General features: G+C 40.0%; 1 protein-coding gene across 11 annotated transcripts in view; it reads right to left on the reverse strand.

The window, feature by feature from the left end:
* Nucleotides 1-168: 168 nt before the first annotated feature.
* The window catches only part of LOC124430343 (gamma-aminobutyric acid receptor subunit beta), a 62382-nt gene continuing 42466 nt past the window's right edge, over nt 169-20084 (reverse strand). For 2 of the 11 annotated variants that reach the window (XM_046976744.1, XM_046976745.1), the window contains 6 exons: nt 14651-14788; nt 13493-13630; nt 12104-12388; nt 11436-11584; nt 10128-10290; nt 169-9801 (listed from right to left, as the gene is read on the reverse strand). In XM_046976744.1, coding sequence (XP_046832700.1) covers nt 9656-9801; nt 10128-10290; nt 11436-11584; nt 12104-12388; nt 13493-13630; nt 14651-14788 — 1019 coding nt within the window. In that variant the 3' untranslated portion in view covers nt 169-9655. The remainder of the gene's footprint in view (nt 9802-10127; nt 10291-11435; nt 11585-12103; nt 12389-13492; nt 13631-14650; nt 14789-20084) is intronic. The other 9 variants (XM_046976754.1, XM_046976753.1, XM_046976752.1 and 6 more) reach the window with 6 other exon arrangements.

Consider the following 20084-nt stretch of genomic DNA (forward strand, 5'->3'; position numbering starts at 1 on the left):
CTATCTCGATATGGATGTAAATATGAAGCAATGAAAAACTTACCATCGATACTGTTGTCGTCTTCGTCGCGTTACAAGTTAAAGCTTCTTTTTTATTTCAAATTTTTCAATCGAGATAAATAAGGAATCTTGAATAATGTATGGGATGGGATAGAAAAGTAGGCATTCTTCATCGATAACATAATTTTACTCACTCAATAAAAACTTTACATAATAATGACGTATCACGTAGTAATAATTCTTTAGGTATATCGATCATGCAACGATACGTTTTTGTGTTACACTTTGTTTCTTTTTTTTTTCCTTTTTTATGTAACAGTGAATAATGTACCACTGCTGATCTCGATCTCATCTTGTTTTCTTTCTTCGTTCTCTCTCTCTCTCTCTCTCTCTCTCTCTCTCTCTCTCTCTCTCTCTCTTGATATTTCTTTATTTTTATATCATTCGTTTCCTTACAAGTCATATATACGTTTCGCTGTTAATTATACGCCTTCGCAATGTACAGCGTTTTTATAAATAGAATTCGTATTCCATTAAGCAAGCACGATTTGGACAATTACGCGCGCACCTTCAACATTTCATTTCTTTTCATTTTTATTCGTTCGGCAGGTCATTAAAGATTTCGAGTTACGCTCTTTCAAAATCGTATCGATTTAGGCATCCGAACGAATCGACATCAATTCGTTCGATTCACACTGACGTTGTTATCGTTAAGAATAGGTTTGGTATTGCGGACAAATTAAAAATCGTACGTAAGTTTATTGACCAAATCGATATTCACACGAGTTTGTTTACCCTTTCGAATTTAAAGCCGGGAAATAAGTGCAATTTCGACTGTATTTATCATTAAAGAATTCTTTTCTTTCTTACTCTTAATTTGTGACGACTTTCATTGAAAATGACATACTATTTACGTAAATGTTTTAAATGAACGATATTAATTATTCTAAGTTTTTATCTAACGATCTTAGGAATATACGTATTTTCTTGTTCTTGGTAAACCATGAAATTCTTTACTACTATTCGATTTCGTTTGTAACGTGCGCGCGTCAATGTCAACGCCTGCTTATTCATTATTTTCTCTTGTTCACCTTTCCTTCTTTTCTTTTTCTTATTTTCTTTTTTCTTTTTTTCTTTTTTTTTTTTTTTTTTTACGTCTCGATACTTATTTGTACGTAAATTAATATCGCTTTATACCGATGTATATCTAGATTTTTGTCGCGTACGAACGTTATTTAGAATATTATTTCAGTGAGCAAGTAACTGGGAGAGCCTCTGCCCTTTTTCGCTTCTCTTCCTACATTTCATGTCTGTTCTTTTTCCTTATCTTTTATTATTTTTCTCATGACTTACAACCCTCGAGTTTTTCATTCTTTCCTTGGCAGTCAACGAAAGCGTTCCAGTTACGACGTACTTTATGCCTTGTGTGTTAACTTAATGCGCCGTGTCTCTCTCTCTCTCTCTCTCTCTCCCTCTCGCTCGCGCGCGCGCGCGCGCGCATCGTTGATACCACGTATACACTCGTACTCACAAGTACATTCACGCGCGGACGCATGCATTAGACACATTCGTTACCCATCGCTTTTTACGTCTCGTCTTTCGTCCTTCCCTTGACTCGATTATATATATTACAACATATCCTTTTTCGTCGCGCTCGCAAACTCGCTGAAGGACAGTTTACATGCTTTTTACTTTGTTCAGTGCGAAGGCATACGCGCGAAAATAGAGATATTCTTTGTAGCTTTTGAAAATCTCGTAGGACCGTGAAAGTCGCTCGAAGAAAAATTTAGAAAAATATGCGCTTACGGAAATGTAATAATAATCAAAAAGAAAATCTATTAGCGAAATGAATGTACCGAGGCGAGACAGAGAGCAGGTCAAACAGAAGCAAAAGTTAAGAAAGATTGTAAAATAATGGAATAATGGAATGTGAAAAAAAAACTGAATTTATTTTTAAATTGATTATATTTCTCGATTAATAGGTATTAACATCGATATCATAATATCGATATATTTTTCAATAATTTTTATATGCTCGAATGATTTTTCTTGTCGATAAATGCATCGATATTGCCGCTACCGTTTCTCATAAAATACTTCTTCGGGATCCAACGAGACTACTTGTCTAACGTATGGCAGCACTAATGCAGATCGATCTTTCAAGGAAAAGATTCTATCTAGCGTTCAGCGAACGCCGAGACGACGAGACGACGTGGAACGAAATATGATTATCGAAATATAAAAGAAGAGAGAACTATAATCGGAGGTCTCGTAATAACGTTCGCGCGTTTGCTGCATTGTACACCTCACACAACATACACAATGATTATCGTTAAACGAATGAACCGATAATTAATTATCGGTGTAACTTTATCTTCGACTATAATATATTTATATTATAGTTTTATTCGGACATTACAAAAAATGATATTAATGACGCATGACTAAATCGTAAAAGAATTCTGCCGTAGGTTATGCATATGTGTGTATGTGTGTACGCACGTACGTACTATAGATATTCTTTCCGATTGTCGGAAAGTATCGATCGAGTGAGCACGTAGAATATCATTGTTTTCGATGATCCATAATAGAACACGAGAAGACGTTCGATCTTTGAAGAATCGACGTTGGTAAGAAATAATTATGAAAAATAAGTGATTTCCTCGTGTCCTATCTCGGAATCGAAGCTACGATATTTCGCGCTTTGACGCTAATCGATTTCCTCGAAATATTCGATCAGGCACGCACCGATATACGATTTTGACAGGTGGGAGGGACAAGAAGACGCTCTTCCTCGGCCTGATTCGCAATCGCGTTTGATTCTTCGTCTATGACGAGGGTCGATCTCGTATTTATTTCTTTTTTTTTCCTTTTTTTTTTTTAGCCTTCGTCCTCTCTCTCTCTCTCCATCGCATTTTTTCCCTTTCCTTTTCCTTCTCTTTCTTCGCCATTTCGAGGAACAGGAACTTCCGCTTAAGATACGAACCACAGTGGATGCACACACTCATGCAAAACTCAGCAGCCACGCACAGAAACACACACGCACGCGCTCCTCGGAATAGCGTATCCTCTTCTAGCACACCTTCAGTCACTCTTTTCACTCTCGACTTTGTCCTCCGTCTCTTCTCCTTCTTTCTTTTCCTTTTTTATTTTCTTTTTAATCTTCGATCATTCGGTTATTTCGAATCTATATGTCTACGCGCTAATCTAGGTTTTAATTTATTTATTTACTTTTTTATTTATGTATATTTTATTTATATTCTCGCACTTTTTGACGCTCTTTTCCGCATAAGCGCAACGCGTTTTTCTTTCGCACGTTGTTCGATTTTTTTACTTAAATTATCTTTCTCACTCGCTCGATCGCTATATTTTTTTGTTATACATATTCTCTTTACATTCTTTCTACTTAACTTTCTTCGTCCCTCGTCTATCCTTTTTTTTTCCTTCTTTCTCTCCCGTTTTCCTTTGTCATATAAGTCGGCGTTACTGCCACGTAAGAGTGTATCGGATAGTATAGGTATACGTTAACGGTATACCTATATCTACCGAGTGCCAGTAAAAGTAACATAATATATAATTAATTATATATAAACGCTTCGAGATAGTAATCGCCCGACCTACGGGAGTATTCGTGTGTTTCTTCGAGTAATGTGCGTTGTGTTGTGTATTAGTTTGTGTGTTGTGCGTATGAAACGTGCGCACACTCAGTTTCCTTCTTATTTTTTTTTCCTTTTTCTTTCTCCCTCTCTCTAGTTTTCTTTTTTTTCTTTTTTTTCTTTTCACTTTCGTAAACGCATGTCTCCTTACGTGTATACATGTACGTATATGTATGCGTGTTTTTTCTGTGGCTGCGTATGTATGTTCATTGTGTACCTACACTGTCACTTTTATCTTATTTTTTACGATCGTAGAATACGTTTCTACAATATAATGCATCAGCGTTATTATTTAAAGTTTACAGTTTTAGAATTTGGTACTCTCGTCGAGACGACTCGTCGCGCAATATCGTCGTACTTTCGTTCCTCTTCGGTCGGAGCTACGCACGGTTTCATAAATATTTTTTTCCTTTACGCGGGGATTTCGGGGATCGAGATCCGATTTTTTCCTCTGGCAGGACGAGCGACGGAAAAGGCTTCGATTCCTCGATCTCGATTGAACGTTTACACGCGTACGTTTATTCGAGATCGAAGTTGTACTCGCGTGAAGAGTACGTATGTCGGCTTCATATTTCATCATTTTAATGAAATTAAAGTTCTTGAGAAAGGAAAAAGGAAAAGGACATGTAAATAGTCGTTTCTCGAGTTTTAACCTTCCAGTCATTGTATTGCATATGTAAGTACATCTCTTGCAAAGAAGAACGACAAAAAAAAAAAAAGAAAAAAACAAGAAAAAAAAAAGAAAAGAAAAAAAGAGAACAACAGAATTTCTTTAAAACAATGCTATTATCATCGTCTTTTCCGCGCCTTTCGTAAGCGTCTTCTTTTCTTATCACTCTTTTTTTTATCTTTTTTCTTTCTTTCCCGTTTATAACGTCGCGTAGCCGCGATTGATTAAAACGTATATTGTATTAGAAAGTTGGCAGTTTTCGTTTGTAACGCGATTCGTACCGTCTCATCTTTAATTTCAATGACCGAACCGGCCGTAGCCATCTTTTCTTTCTTTTTCCTTCTATTTATTTGTTTCCGATAAGTAATTTAAGCTAATCGATTGCCTCTTTAATTAATCGATAGGATAAAATCGATTATGACGAACGACCGCCTTTCGAAATTTATCCGGCTCCCCTCTTTCTCTCATTCTCTTCTATAACTAAGAAACGAACGAACGAACGAACGAGTGAACATGCGTGTCGGCTTTGATCCCCCAATGTTCTTCTAATTTACTTTTGGTTTATTATCTTTCTGCCTATACTTCCTATTTATTTATATCATTTTTGTTTGCTTATTCTTAAATGATTTACGTAAGTACGTGCGAACAGTCACAATCTCGTGTGCACTACATTTTGGTGTGTGTGTGTGTGTGTGTGTGTGTGTGTGTGTGTGTATACTTATATATAATACATAATATACATATATATATATATATATATATATATATATATATATCGTATGTGTATATGTAATGTGTGTATGTGTATTTTATATATTACTTTGTAATAGGTACGCTCTCTCTCTCTCTCTCTCTCTCGTAATTTTTTTGCTCCTCTTTTTTTGGTGAACGAATACAATGCTCTGTATAAAACTCGTATTTACAAGGTGATCGATTTGTATCAGTAATAATAATTTCTATCTCCTTGCCTATCCCCTCGCGTTCACTCATCTTTTTACTTTTTTTTTTTTTTTTTTTTTTTTTTTAATATATTTCGAGTTTACAGCACCTTCGTCCTGCTCTTCGAGTTTCCAACGATATTTATTTTCACAACATATTAATATATTAATATATTGATAATGTTAATAATCATAATAATGTTAAGAATAGAACAATAATAACTTGTAATATATAGATTCCCGCCGATAACATAAATTTATATCCTGCCAGAGGACAGAGGTCTCTTTTTCTTTTCTCTTTTTTCTTTGTTTAAAACATTTATATATATTTGATTTATTTCTATACAATAAAGGTAATAATTATGTTCATAATAAACGATGGGGCCACGAGCAAACGAGAATATAAGCGAATAAATAGGTAGTTATGCTTTACGACTATTAATTAAAGACGAATAATTAACCTTCGAATTTCCATCAATGCGATATAATTCTTCTTACCTAGCTTCATAATCTTCTTTTAACCGTTAAAAGTTGAAGTTAACAGTCGTTGAAGCGTTCATGCGAAATCGAGTTTCTATGTAAATAGGAGTAAAACTCCGAAAGGTTACGAATTCGTTTAATCGCGTTCGTGCCACGAGATTGTCATAATTAGACGGTTGAAAGGAAAGCTGTGAAGTATTAATTAAGGAGCGCTCGTAAGATCGACTTAATTTTAATGACGAACGTTTAATTGAAAGCGTGCGCGATTTAATCTTTTCACGAATATCGTCCATTTAATCTTTTTTGAATTATCGTCCGGCTTTGACGAGATTCGTCCGTTCTTTCCGTGAACTCCGTTGTCTGTTATCAGCATAGAAAATAGGATCATGTACAAAGGGATATTTCGACACTCTTGTCCGACAGTAGGCGGCCGAGTTCTCGAAAGGAACGACAAATTCTCGTCTCATCGGGACGATTTGTTTAAAATAAGATGCTCGATACGTTCTGGACAACGGACAAAATTTCCTCCCTTCTCGTACGTCCATGGCCCTTTAAAATCTCAAACGTAATAAATAATATAGGCACACGTAATATATAAGACGCATATATGTATATATACATATACATATACATATATATATATATATATATGCGTAGAAACGCGTGAGATACGCATGTATGCATACGCGATAAATATACGTATGAATAAATGCACCTAAATCGTTATATGTATAGACTTATATCGCTAAGGTTCCTTCTTCTCCTCTCGATCTACCTCTCTCTCTCTCTCTCTCTCTCTCTATCCCACCCTCCTCCCTCTTTTTCTTCTTCCTTAAAGACTTGTTAACGCGGATAACGCGAGTATACGATTATATAAATTGTATGTATATAATGCTTCCGGTGGGGCGGACGTGGAAGTGTGTGTCGATATTTATATAATTTCATTATTATTATAATACGCGTTATGTGAAAGAAACGAACGCAGGGGGATCAAAGGATGTGTTTCGTCTTTTTTGCTCGTTGTATTTGGTCGGCGAATCGATCGATCGATTTTTTCCTTTCTCCTTTGAACACCCGCGCGGAGCACGTCGAGTGGAGATTTTTCGTTACACGCTTACTGTTAGCGGAGAAAAAGTATAAAAGATGAGTTATGTGTGTTTTCTCTTGCCATTTTCTTTTTTCTTTTTTTTCCTTCCTCTTTTTTCTTTTTCTTTTCTTTTGTTTCTTTTTTTTCTTAAAGGAGGTAGAAACTAAGTTAGCTACCTCTCGTATTCTCCGACAACGTGCTCGGCCGTGGTAATACGCGTCTTGATATATCGATTATTTGACCGCCTTTCTTATCGCGCGACGATAATTCGGCCGACTCGTTAATTACCTGGGCGATCGTTATCAACCCTCGTTCTATCGTTCTAACGTTCAAAGCATCGCGCTCTGCTTTTCTATTGACTCCGAGATCTTTTTGTCCGAGAAACGAATTCGCAAAAATTCATTAATATCTCGAGAACGATGCGAGTTTGGACGGGCGAAGGAATTGGAAAATCATCAAAGAGGGAACAAAATAGTATATTTCTACGTCGAAGATAATTTTTCACAATCGTATTCGACGATCGGTCGCGATTCATTCATTTCATCCAACAATTAATTGCCAATTAATGAAGCAATTTAATACGTACCGCATATTGATCAAAAATAATAATTCAGATCCCAAATGTAATGTTAAAGATTCTGTTAATCATACATTTACCACTTTACGGTCGTTTTTTTCGAATACTTGTATCGAATGTCGACAGAGAAGGAACGCATCCTCCCTCTCTCTCCCTCTCTCCTCCCCTTTATTTCTTTTTCTTTTTCTTTCTCGTAAGGTACACAAGAACAAAGGATGCCTTATTAAATGCACGACTGGTAGGAGCGTTTGGCAAATGAACTGTTTGGTGATCGCGAAGGAAGGTTGTGGAGGGTGTAGGGCGCCCCGAAGAAGAGAAAGAGCGAGAGAGAAGGATAGAACGTTATGTAGATGGAGAGGATAGAAAGAGAGGGATGGAGCGAAGGGGAAGACCGGGGGAAGGCTGGGCGTGTCAGCTGGTCGATATCCTGAATGGCAAGCTTCCACGACCCAGGCTGCAGCCAGCTACCTACCCCTTGTGGATCGAGAGAGATGAATATATAGAAAGAGTGTAAGGGCTGGAAAAAGTGGAAAACAGCAGGAGCGAAAAAGAAAGAGAGAGAAGGGAGAGTGCACGTAGATTACTGAATTGGCGACTCTCTCTCTCTCTCTCTCTCTCTCTCTCTCTCTCTCTTCCCTCTCCTTGTGCGCACGCCTTTCCACGTTTGTCTCTCTTTTTTCCATTGGCGCATACACGTTAATGTATATGTGAGTGCGTATACGCGCTACTCTGCATGTTCTCTCGAACGAAGTAGAAAAAGGCGAGCGGAGGAAGGATGGAGAGTCGAAAAGAAGGAAGTGGAACGGCATACAATCATCATTAATTAACTCTGAGAAAACATACTAGAGGTACAGGAGTTTCCGAGTGTGGCGAGGGGTAGTAGAAAAGAGGCATCTCGACTAAAGGAATTGCGTTCTTTCCAATGACTTTTTTTTTTCTTTCGTTTCTTTATGCATTACTGCGTATAGTTAAATGAATGAAAGGAAAATGTCGAGTCGGATAGTAATAAGTGATTCGATTTCTATCCAATTTTATGAGAAAGCAGGCGATTGAGGTGATCGCGAAAAATCGGTTTATTTGATGGAATGCTGAGTGTACAAATGCAATAAAAGTATATAGTCACATAAAACAATAATACGAATTGTGCGACCGATCACCGACGAGATTAATTATTTACATGTATATTCTTTTTATCCCTCGCTCCGTTAACGTTTGTCTTCTTTGCATATTCGCAAAAAGACACTCGCGTTGACTCGCTCGCACCGTAACTTTTTTTATATCATGTATTTATAATTATGTGTGTGTGTATTCTATGAATTTGTAGTAGCTACCTCTTCTTCATTCTTCCCTCCGAGAGCCAGCAGCGATGTCGTCGCGAAATCGACGTTCGAATGTCTTGATCTCCGATCTTCGATCTCCCCTTCTAGATCTCTCTGAAGTTGTTTCTGTACGTCGACGCGTTGCTCCGAGCCGACGATATTTGAAGCTTTTTTCGTCTTTCTCTTTTTCTTTGTTTTATCATTAATTAACTTTTCTATTTTTTAATAGTAGCTAAATTGACAAATTTGTTATATATATATATATATATATATATATATATATATATATATATATATGTATACATATATATACATATACATATATATATATACATATATATATATATACGTATATATATATACATATATATATATATGTATGTATGTATATGTATATGGAAGGTCTCCTTATTAAGACCTAAAGAATTACCTAAACTGGCAATGTTTAAGGTATATTAATGATCGCGCCTAGTACGACGCATTTCCACTTGCTCGAAAGATCGTCCCTTTTTTATATTGAATTTCTTCTTTCTCTTTTGTGTTAATCTTCAATTCGAGCAATTATCTCGTTCGCACCACTTTCGTTCTTCGTTATCGTTAATGTATATCATCGCGATATAAGTAAGCGCGTTTTTCACGTATCGCGCGTCGTGCGTTTTGAATAGTTCGTAATATGAAAGAGTTCAAATAAGTAACGTCGATTCGATGCGACGAGAACGGATTCTGGATTTCGTACCAGTACGAGAGGAAATGGCCGTTGACGAACTCGCACTCGTCCGAGCACGTATTTCGTTTGTTCTTTTTTTTTTATTTCGCTTTCGTCCTTCCGTGCTCGTCCTTTCGTGCGAGTTTCCTTCATCTTTCTTTTCCTCTTCATCCGTTCTTTCGTCGCTACGAGCCGCGATACAGCAGCCGACGTCCCCGTGCTCTACTTCGCCTCCTTCAACAGCACCAGGTCGTCCGCGACTACGTCACTTATATGCAGGTAAATGACCCAGTACATCAGGTTGAAGCAAACGAAGCACACCGGGAATACGATGCGGGAATACTTGTCGATGTCTGATGGCGTTATGCCTGTCAAAAAAAAAAGAGAAGGATAGCTTTTCTTAAAATTTTTCGGATCTCCGGCAGGTGCAGCAAGCTCGATTAAATGAATAACTTTTATGTTTTTTATAACGCGAATATATATAAAAATCCATTTTCTGAAATAGAAATCGTATCCAAAGATTAGACGATTCTTTGGCTTTTGTGTTCCTGGCGTCGTTACTGGAAATTAAATAGTCAACATTTAAACTTCTGAAATGGGAAGAAAACGCAAATGATCTTTTATCTTTGTGGATAATATGAAAAAACGGTCGTAAAAAATCGAGTCTCGTAATATAAGATTGAATGAGGCGTACCATAAAGTTTGCTAATATCTTTGCCAGGATGAATGAGATGTTGTGGTGCAGGCGGAGCTTCCTCGTCGGCCCGGCCATTAATGGTGTTTTCGAGCGTGCCACCTTTGCTGTGTGCCTTCGGGTCGTGCACCTTGAACCGCACCTCCTGGACAACACGGGACCACTTACAAGAGACACGGCAGTTCGATTTGGGGCGTCCTTTGTCAAGGATTACCCCTTACTTTGTCAGATTGGCATGCGACATCGAGGACACTACGTCTTCTACGTATGGTGCATTAACGCTTAGAGCGAGTGGAAATTAGCTCGATAGGATAAATCTAAGATATCGTACATAGAAGATAAGGGGAGATACTACCTACGCTCGTGGAAAGACTAGGCAAACTCGATATATACTGATATAATACGGTGGAAGGTTTAATTAAAGCATTCGATTCCGATGACGCGTTTTACGAGCTTCCTAGAGAGGTGGCCCAGTCCTTGTTCCTTCCCGAGGCTCCCTTTAATATTTTCCATTCTCGTTCTACAATCCGCAAGATTAAAAGAAAATTTATAGTGCATTGCTCGCTCATCCCTATACGGGAGGGTCCGATGTGGTAGTCCCGCGCGCGCGCTCGCTCGCCTACCCGGGCGATGGGAATTCATTTCGTGAAAACCTTTTAGCTTTTGACCTTTCCCCGGGCACGCTCCTAACGTCGGAAGAACGACATTTTCTTGTTTTTCTTTTTTCTCTTACCCTTTTCTCCCTTCTCTTTATCCCTTATTTGTCTTTCTACCGCGAGAACTTTATCTTATCTCACCCTAAAGTCCTTTGATTACGTACTTACTCCTTTCACTAGGAGGAGGCCTTATGAGAATTCGCGTTTCAAACCTTCCGCAGCTTTCTTTATCGACCTCTAACGTAGTCGATTTATAACTCGTGATTGGGATCGATGAGTTATCAGCGTAGGACGCATGCAATTTTCGTGCAGACACTCGCAACCATTCAATTCTTACATTACAGGTTTCTCTTATATTAACGCTTTGCCAATCTCTTTTTATCTTTATTCCTTCTCCCTATATAATCGAAAGTAATTGGCAACTCGTTAATGTCTAATTCTTTTCCCTTTATTCCAAAAGTAGCAAACGAGTCGTAGGTGCGGATCCGAGTGTGCCATAGTTAAAATGCCAAGAACTTTGCGTTCGGACGAAGATATATGATGAAGAAGAAGAAGAAGAAGAAGAAAAAGAAGAAGAAGAAGAAGAAGAAGAAGAAGAAGAAGAAGAAGTAGAAGAAGAAGGGTGAGAGAGACTTCGGTCGACGTTACTCACAGTTTGCTTAGGAGCGTGATCACCATGATCACCGGGTACACCCGGTGGTCCTGGATTTTCCCTCGCCGCTTTCATGCTTTCCGCTATCTTCTGGAAGCGGTTCTTCCGCATTTGAATCCTCTTTGCCATGTAACCCACCGTGGCGTATTCTGCGAAGACAAAGAAGCCGTGGAAATAAAGGGAGGGAAGGTAACGCGCTGTCGTCACCATTCGAGAGACTCTCGTCGTGTACCTGCCTCGGAGCTTTCGATTTTAATACGTATCTTCGTCGGGCGAGGATGAAAGCGAGGAGAAGAAGAAGTGCGGGAGGATTATTCATCGGGCTCGATCGCATCGCGTTTCTCATACATTGGAGTTAACGTGATATTTTGATCGGACGAGCTCGTATTCGGTTCGCTCTCACGAGAGACGACGGCGGCAGCCGATTGAACCGTTCAAATCGCCAAAGGATAGGAGGAAAAGTCGACACCGATCCGAGGACGATCTGAAGGAGAGGAAGGACGCGTCTCGTGGCTCGGGAGACGAACGCGATCGCGAGCTGTTCGACTGTTTTTTCCTTTTCTTTTTCTTTTTTTCTTTTCTTTTCTTTTCTTTTCTTTTCTTTTCTTTTCTTTTCTATTTTCTTTGGTAGCACGTAGAGGCATGGAAGAGTACACGATCGCACTCACCGAGCAACGAGGCAAAGACCATGACGAAGCAGGTGCCCAGATAGACGTCGATGGACTTGACGTAGGAGATCTTTGGTAGCGCCGCGTTCGTCGAGGACATTAGGGTCGTCATAGTGAGCACAGTGGTTACTCCGAGGGCCACCCGAGCGGGGGTCGCGTTTCGGTTTAGCCAAAAGCTCACCCACGATATTATGACGATCAACCCGGAGGGTATGTAGATCTGGATCAGGTAGTAGCCCATCGACCGTACGAACTGGATCTCGCAGGCCAGCCGCGAGTAATTTCCTGCGATAAAAGATCGAAGGTCAGGACAGGGGGACGGAGAGGCGTTGTTAATGTCTCTCTTTTGCTTTCTTTCTTTCTCTCTTTCTCTCTCTCTCTCTCTCTCATCTTTCTCTCTTTCTCTCTCTCTCTCTCTCTCTCTCTCTCTTTCTCTCTCTCTTTCTCTCTGTCCTTCCTTTTCACTGTTCTCGTCGGTCTCTCTCTCTTCCTCTTGGTCTCCCTCTTCTCCTACTCCAATTCTCTTTTCTCTCTCTCTCTCTCTCTCTCTCTCTCTCTCTCTCTCTCTCTCTCTGTACTTTTGCAAACGTCGCAACACCACCCTGTCACGCTTCCCAATTTTTTTCTCTTTTATCTCCCTCCGTTTTTCTAACGTCGACGCTAGCAGTCAGGAACATTAGCGAGGTACGCGACTTCGTGTAGAAATGTGTCATCCTCGGGCCGCGTTTCTTTCCTCTCTCTCTTTTCGTCGTTTCAAAAAGGAGAGAAAAAGTGAAAACGCGAACGCGTGAAATGTATACGAAGTCGCGCGACGTGAAAATGGAAAGAAGAAAAAGGAAAAAAAGGGAAAGCGTTCCTAGTCCGAGAGCAATTCATCTTTTCGAGTTTCGTACGATCGCGAGCTGTATTATGAAAGTAAGAAGGGAAGATCGTCGCATCCTATATCCCCTCTCGAAATGTGAACGAAGATGAGATCGCGCGAGGAAGAGAGAGAGATCGATCGATCGATCGAACGACGGCTATATCGTTGATGGTGGTGCAAAAAAAAGAGTTATTACAAAATTATGTTTATACAATAGACAAGACAGAAATATGCACGTACTACGAAGTAGCATGAATGGCGGTAATCGCGGCTGCTGCGGACATCGGATAGCGCTTAAGTGTCTCTCCACCTTACCCATAAAGAAACGAAGGCATATATATTTCTGACCTTTGATATCGATTCTCTCATTGATGGATATAAATCTCGTATATTTTTTTGGGCTCTCGCTTATCCTTATCTTTTCTTTTACTTTTATTTTTCTGTGGATAGCTTGCAGCGAGTCTGCTCGATTAGAATATTTTTTGATTGGGTATATGGCGGGGGCGAGGGTTGTGTTCATACGTTACCGGTGGTAAGACTAATCTCCATAGCTCGCTGCCTATGCCCGAGGACCTTGAACTGTGGGAGGGAGACCTCGTTGCTGACACCGACGCTGTCAGCACCCTCGTTCCACTTGTACCGGATGTCCCTCATCGTGTATCCGACTGAAAAAATAGAGAGACCCCCCGCGATTGGTACGTACCTCGCGGAAGCCCTCACGCATTTCACGCGCCAAGCTCCGAGGGGGCCTCCACTTACCTCGCACCCCCGCAAATCTCGAGATTCTGTACTCTTTCTCTCTCTCTCTCTCTCTTTCTCATGCACGCGCACATTCACCCACACATTCGTTTTTTCGCACGTACGCGCGCGCGCGCGCGCGCACGCACGCACGCACGCACGTTTGTACTATACACACATTCGCATTCTCTAACTATCTAATTGTCTAAACGGTCTAAGTTGTCAACTATTTATCCGTCCTCTTTTCTATTTTTTAGTCCATTCTCACCTTTTTCCTTGTCAAGAAAAAAGCACACATACACGTACACGCACGTTCCCTTCCTATCCTGTGTCTCGATCGAGGTATCAAGATGAGGTATCATGGACCATGCTCCGAGTACGATCGTGCGTCAGAAACTTGAAGATACTTTGCGAACGCGATACCAATTCGAACTATAATGTTGATTGTTTAAAAAATGTATACTCGTTCGAATTCGTTCGCTCTCTCCCTCTCTCTCTCTCTCTCTCTCTCTCTCTCTCTCTCTTCGGCACGAGAAATGTCTCGGAGCTGTCCGGATATCTGTCGATTCAATTAGGGCCTGTTACTCTCGGTATGAATTAGCGCGACTCAATCGACGTCGTCGTGTCCGTATGCTTCGTCGTCGCGTGGCGATGAGAGATTCGGTAAGACTTGGTTAGGTGAGGGTGCAAATTTTGTGCGGGTAAACGTAATTGCGAAGGAAAAGAAAGTTACTTCAATAGAACAAAGGCGAGAACGATAGCAATAATATAATAATGATTAAAATAATTTAGAGATAATAATATTTGGACAAAGAGGTGGTGTACTGCGCGTGTGAATACTTTTAGGAGATACTTATTTCCTTTTTCACTTCGTTTTCTTTTTTTTTTCTTTCAAATCTGCATCGAGCCTTTGGACGAGTAGTTTCAGAAGAGAGGAGGATATCTACCTGTAGATAGGTGTATGGTTGTCTGTCGTTGCCTGTGACCGAGCACGCGAAACTGCGGTAGTTCCACCTCGTTCGAGATGCCGACCGACAGTAGGCCGGCGTTCCATTTGTACCGAATATCGCGCATTGTGTATCCAACTGCCGGGAGAACAAGAACACAAATATCTTCGCTCTAACATACAATAGTTAAACACATAGGTTTTATGTCGCGTGGGTTCGTAAATCGAAGGGGTGGCTGGGTGGAATCGAGGACAGGGTTTTAGCGGCTATGTGTGGCCATTGGATCGGGGAGGGCTCGTGAAATTCGAAAGCAAACTCGTTCGGTACACCCTCACGCGAGCCAAAGAACTTTATGAATTCTTTGTCGACGATATAGAATTCTTTGTCAAGATCATCGGTAGGTATCGTCGAATCGCGTCAGAGTGCTTTCGATATTAAGAAAATTCCTTGACGACTATCGAGCATTGACGACGACGGTGTACGATCGTTGATCGAACGATGCCCTTTGATATTTCGAATCGATTGGGCAAAAATTCATTGCGATAATAATTTAAGACCGCTTTCTATGAATATTTATGTAAATTACTTCAGATTCGATCATATTCCATGATAATGAGATATCCGAGCAAAGATAGAAAAAAAATAAAATGCAAAGTCTGTCATCCCGAAGAGTTTACGATGCAAATCACGGTATCTATTCCTTTTCTCATCTCTCGATGACACAGACGATAAAATAACGCGTTATCGCGTTCGTTCGTTCGTCCATACGTCCTTTCTTATTTGAGATGGCAAGGATCGCGTGACCGTTTTACGAGCTTACATCGGAGGAGCTGCCGAATTCGTCGGGCACTCGTTATCTATTTATGCCCGACTAATACCATTATGTTCGGAGCCATTCGCTTACATATATAGACATACCGAACCGAGAAACATTCCTCCATAACTGAATCTTAGGTGATTACGATCGTTACATCGCATTCCAGACACTAAAGTGGCATTCCATCGCGCCGGCAGCCACATTGCACCGCGAGCATCGCCGTATTAAGCGATTCGTGAATGGAACATACGTTTGAAGATTAGCTGCCTTCGTTCGTGAGAATTCCAAACTATCGAACGGTTAGCCCGGCCTTTTACATACCAAACCACGAAACGAGTATTATTTATAAAACAGGAAAGAAATGAAGAAAAGAAGACATCTTTGTGTTGTCTTCTGAAAATCTTTTCGATGAACGATCGTACTACGTTTTACGGATGCAGGATTAAAATAAATTCGATGAGCTCGTACGCACGTTTCGAGAAATTATTTCCCGATCGAAATCAACGTTTAAGCGATCATTACCGAAGGTAGTGGTCGAGAAAAGGCTTGGACGGTTGAAGGGAGTGAAAGAGTATAACGTATATATTAAGGCACAGCGATGGCAACTGAATATTGCAAGAAGGGATTGCTGCTGCAGCGACATTAGCGCGGAGCATCGAGGACTTTTTGGTGGTGGCGTCAAGTTTGCGCTTAAGAAGATAAGTAGAGAGTGTGTGTATATATATATTTAAAGTAGAGATATGGAGAAGCGGAGGAAGAAAAGCTCTCGCTAGCTCTAATACTATTCCCTTTTGCACTCTATGTGTCATGCGGTAGCGGTGCGGAAGATAGCCAGACTCAACAAACGTACCAACGAGAAACGCCATTCTGTGCTTTGCTTTCGTGTAGCGTGCATCGTGCTTCGTGCTTCGTGCTTACCAAAATTACTTTCCCTTAAACTTTTTCAATAATTCTCGAGAATGAACACAGTTTTCTATTAGAGAGATTTCGCGATTACAAATCTTTAATTATTCTTACTTTTCAAACGACTCGAAAATTTTTACTAATAATAATAGTAACTTATATCTTTTTGGAATGAAAAGAGTATGTTTTTGTTAGAAGGAAAAAAGAAAAATGATGAAAGGAAGACGAAATATAAAAATCGTTTTGGTCTCTCTCTCTCTCTCTCTCTCTCTCTCTCTCTCTCTCTCTCTCTCTCTCTATCTATCTATCTATCTACGCATGCGGCATTGATACGTTAATTAATTTGGCCCTGGATCCAGTAGGGATTGAAAGATACTCATGCCATCTAATATTCGCTTCTACTATGATCATAGAAAAAAAGAGAGATAAACGGAGAGAGTAAAATATATGTATAGTATGAGTAAATATAGATATACGTATTACATAACGTTAAAACTTGTTATCGCTATCGAGTCATGCAGAAAGTGTCTCTTCTGGTATAAGATATAAACAAGGAGAGAAGAAGAAGTATAAGAAATAAAAGAATAAAAAAAGAAAAAAAAGGAAAACAGAAACGAAAACAAAAGGAAGGAACGAATGTTGAAAAACGAAGATATATCGTAAACGAAGGTCATCAGAGAGGCATACCGAAAGACACGTCGTAGTAACGAAGAGACCGTGGTGGTTAACGCACGTCGTCCTTTCGTTCGTTCGTTCGTTCGTTCGTTCGTCCGTTCGTCCGTTCGTTCGTTCGTTCGTTCGTTCGTTCGTTCGTTCGTTCGTTCGTTCGTTCGTTTATCGTTTTCATGCGCTGGGCTAGATGCACAATGCGTTTTAATTCGGTCGGACCTTATTCGACAGCTTTAGTCGTTTCTGGATCAGCCTCCTTCGGGGCTGGCCGTCGTCGGCCGTGCTACGTCCCCGGACACGAGGCTCAGTGCTATATGTCGGAGGCCTTTTGAGGGGTTTGATAAGTGATGGTAGTGAATATATAGTGGCGGTGATGGTGTTCAAAAATACAGCACACGCTTTCTAGGTTCTCGATCGCAAGATCGGATCTGGTGAGGTCACCGTTCATTTTCATATATATATGTATACATATATATATATGTACAAGACATTTGTAATCGTGCGCGTGCGTCGTGGTTTTTCTGTCTAGCTCGTAGCGTGATTTCTCATTTCGTTAGAAGGCATAACAGATCGAAATACGATCGGGTAGATAAGAGTAGCTATTACGCGTTTCGTTTATCGGAAACGATCGAGAAATCACACGTTTGCTAAAAAAAACCCATGTGACAATTCAGTGATATAGCTTGGTCAAGTGGAGACCCTTCGGAGGATGCTCGTAGATGCGTTCACAAATTACATACGCTCGGTGCTTAAAAGTCAAGAATTGAACGAAAAATAATAATGACAATAAAAAAAAAAAATATATATATATATATACGTATTAAAGAGAACACACATGTGCGTTGCACGGACATGTGCGTTACAAGACGTCGAATTAGCAAGATTTTCGCTCTTAATATCGTACAATGAGTCGCGTCGTTGAGGGAATTTCGGCTGTTCGTCTTGGAACGGACATCGTTTTTCTCATCGTTGCTTAAAAATAATCTTCACCATTCAGGGATATTTTTATCTTATCTTATATTATAGGAAAATACGTGCAAAAAGAATCGTACGGATATCGTAGCTTACTGCAAATTGCACGTTCGTTCGCATTTTCGAGAGTGCTTTCGAAAAGTCTAACGACTTTAGGAAGGAACGATTAATGTCGATGCCTGACGATAAAAACGATAAGGGGGATAATGTTGCCTTTCGACGAATCAGAAGCAATTAAGGAGACGGAAAGATACTCCGAGGGTCTATTTCATACTTTTGATGAAACTAATCGACGAACTTGACCGAGTTAACTTTTCGATGTCTCGACTTTTGCGAATCTCGCAGGATATGGACGCCTTTTTCTTTTATTTCTTCTTCTAAAGAAAGGCGGTAGGTATAAACGAAACTTTTTCCATAGTTTCGCCCGTGGATGCTTTTTTAGCGTCGTCGAGTTAGTCGATCTCACATAACGAAAGGTGCCAGATGCATTTCACGACTTTTCACTTTTCTCTCTCTCTCTCTCACGTCCAAAAATTTGATAGAAATTGGAAAAGAGATATCTATTTAACGCGTCGGGCCGTCCATTACGAACTAGTTTCCATTTATCGTTACCATTATTACCTGCTTATTTGCCGACCGCCAGGAGCGTTCGGCAATGAATTGAAATAATTCACTCGGTGGTTTGTTAGCTATATGCCGACGCACGCAATATAGCGTATCGCAAGGAACCGAATAATTCGCCGACTAATTAGACGATAAATAATTAGCGGAGTATCTCGCAAGCCAAGTTACGAATAGTAACCGCTCATTTGCTTTAGAATGACATTAATTATTCCTTTTCGGTTTACGCGTCGGTTCTCGTTTACTCGTTCGTCCGCGAGTGTCTCGGAAATAGGGCCGTGTATTATAAATAAATCTGTTGAGAATATTTGGAATATTTTTCTCTTTCGGCTCCGACTATCTTATTCGCGTGCAATTTGTAGTCGCAAATCGTAAGTCGGTACGAGACTTAGACACGGGAATAGACATGGGATAATCGATGGAATGGAGCTCGAAATGTTGAAAATCTCATTGACGTTTCGTATGGGTACATAGGTACGCGTCCATTTTGACGTAGCGTCGTTCCCTCACGACGTGCTATTTCGCGCGTCTCGCTCGATCGCAAAATCGGACGTTTCTTCTTCTTATTTTCCTTTCTTTCGTATCTCTCGTTCTTCTCGAGTCGAAAGTTGCTCCGAATTTTTATTTACGAAATAGATCCATTTATCCCAAATTCTGTTCCCATCGACTCGACGATAGATCATCATGTACCGTACGATCATTGTACCTATGTTAAGAAGAAGAAACGGAAAAGAAAATAAAAAGAAAGTAAGAGAGCGATTGAGTGAGCGAGTGAGTCCTAACGGGTGATGGAGACAGAGAGGAGAGCCTGCGACTCTCCTTTCTTCATGTCGGGCTGACCGATCGTGTTCGGTGAGCGTGTGTAGTGGCGCGTGACGGACAGATAGATTAGATAGATAGATAGATAGATAGATAGATAGATAGATAGATAGATAGATAGATAGATAGACGGTTAGATGGGTGGACAGATATAGAATGATATAGGTGGTGGAAAAGGTTGGAAGTATATTTCTTCGAGGAAAAGAGAAGAAAATAGAAGGATGACGGTTCGTCGTCACATGGTGCATGATCAGATTAGACGGGATATTACATAATATGATAATTATCGTCGTGTGACCGTGTACAAGTGAAAAGACAACATGTCGTTGTTCTTATATGTATCTATGTATACTGGCGCGAAGGTGAAGCAGGTCATTCGAGTTCGTCTAACAAGGAACATCTTTGAGACGTTCGCTTACGATTTTGACGATACTTCGTAAGATTAAAGAACGAACGAGGATATAAGTAGGGAAGATATAAGAAATGTTGAAAAATATCATTCAACGATATTTTATGTTTCAAAAAAACATTGTCGTATCCGAATTCATTATTGGCTCGTAATATTACGATTTACGTTTGTCCATTTTGTAATAATTGCCAGTAAAATATAGGTGTATAAACCTACCACGTATT

The sequence above is a fragment of the Vespa crabro genome, chromosome 18, assembly GCF_910589235.1.
Source record: "Vespa crabro chromosome 18, iyVesCrab1.2, whole genome shotgun sequence".
In the NCBI taxonomy this organism is placed as follows: Eukaryota; Metazoa; Arthropoda; class Insecta; order Hymenoptera; family Vespidae; genus Vespa; species Vespa crabro.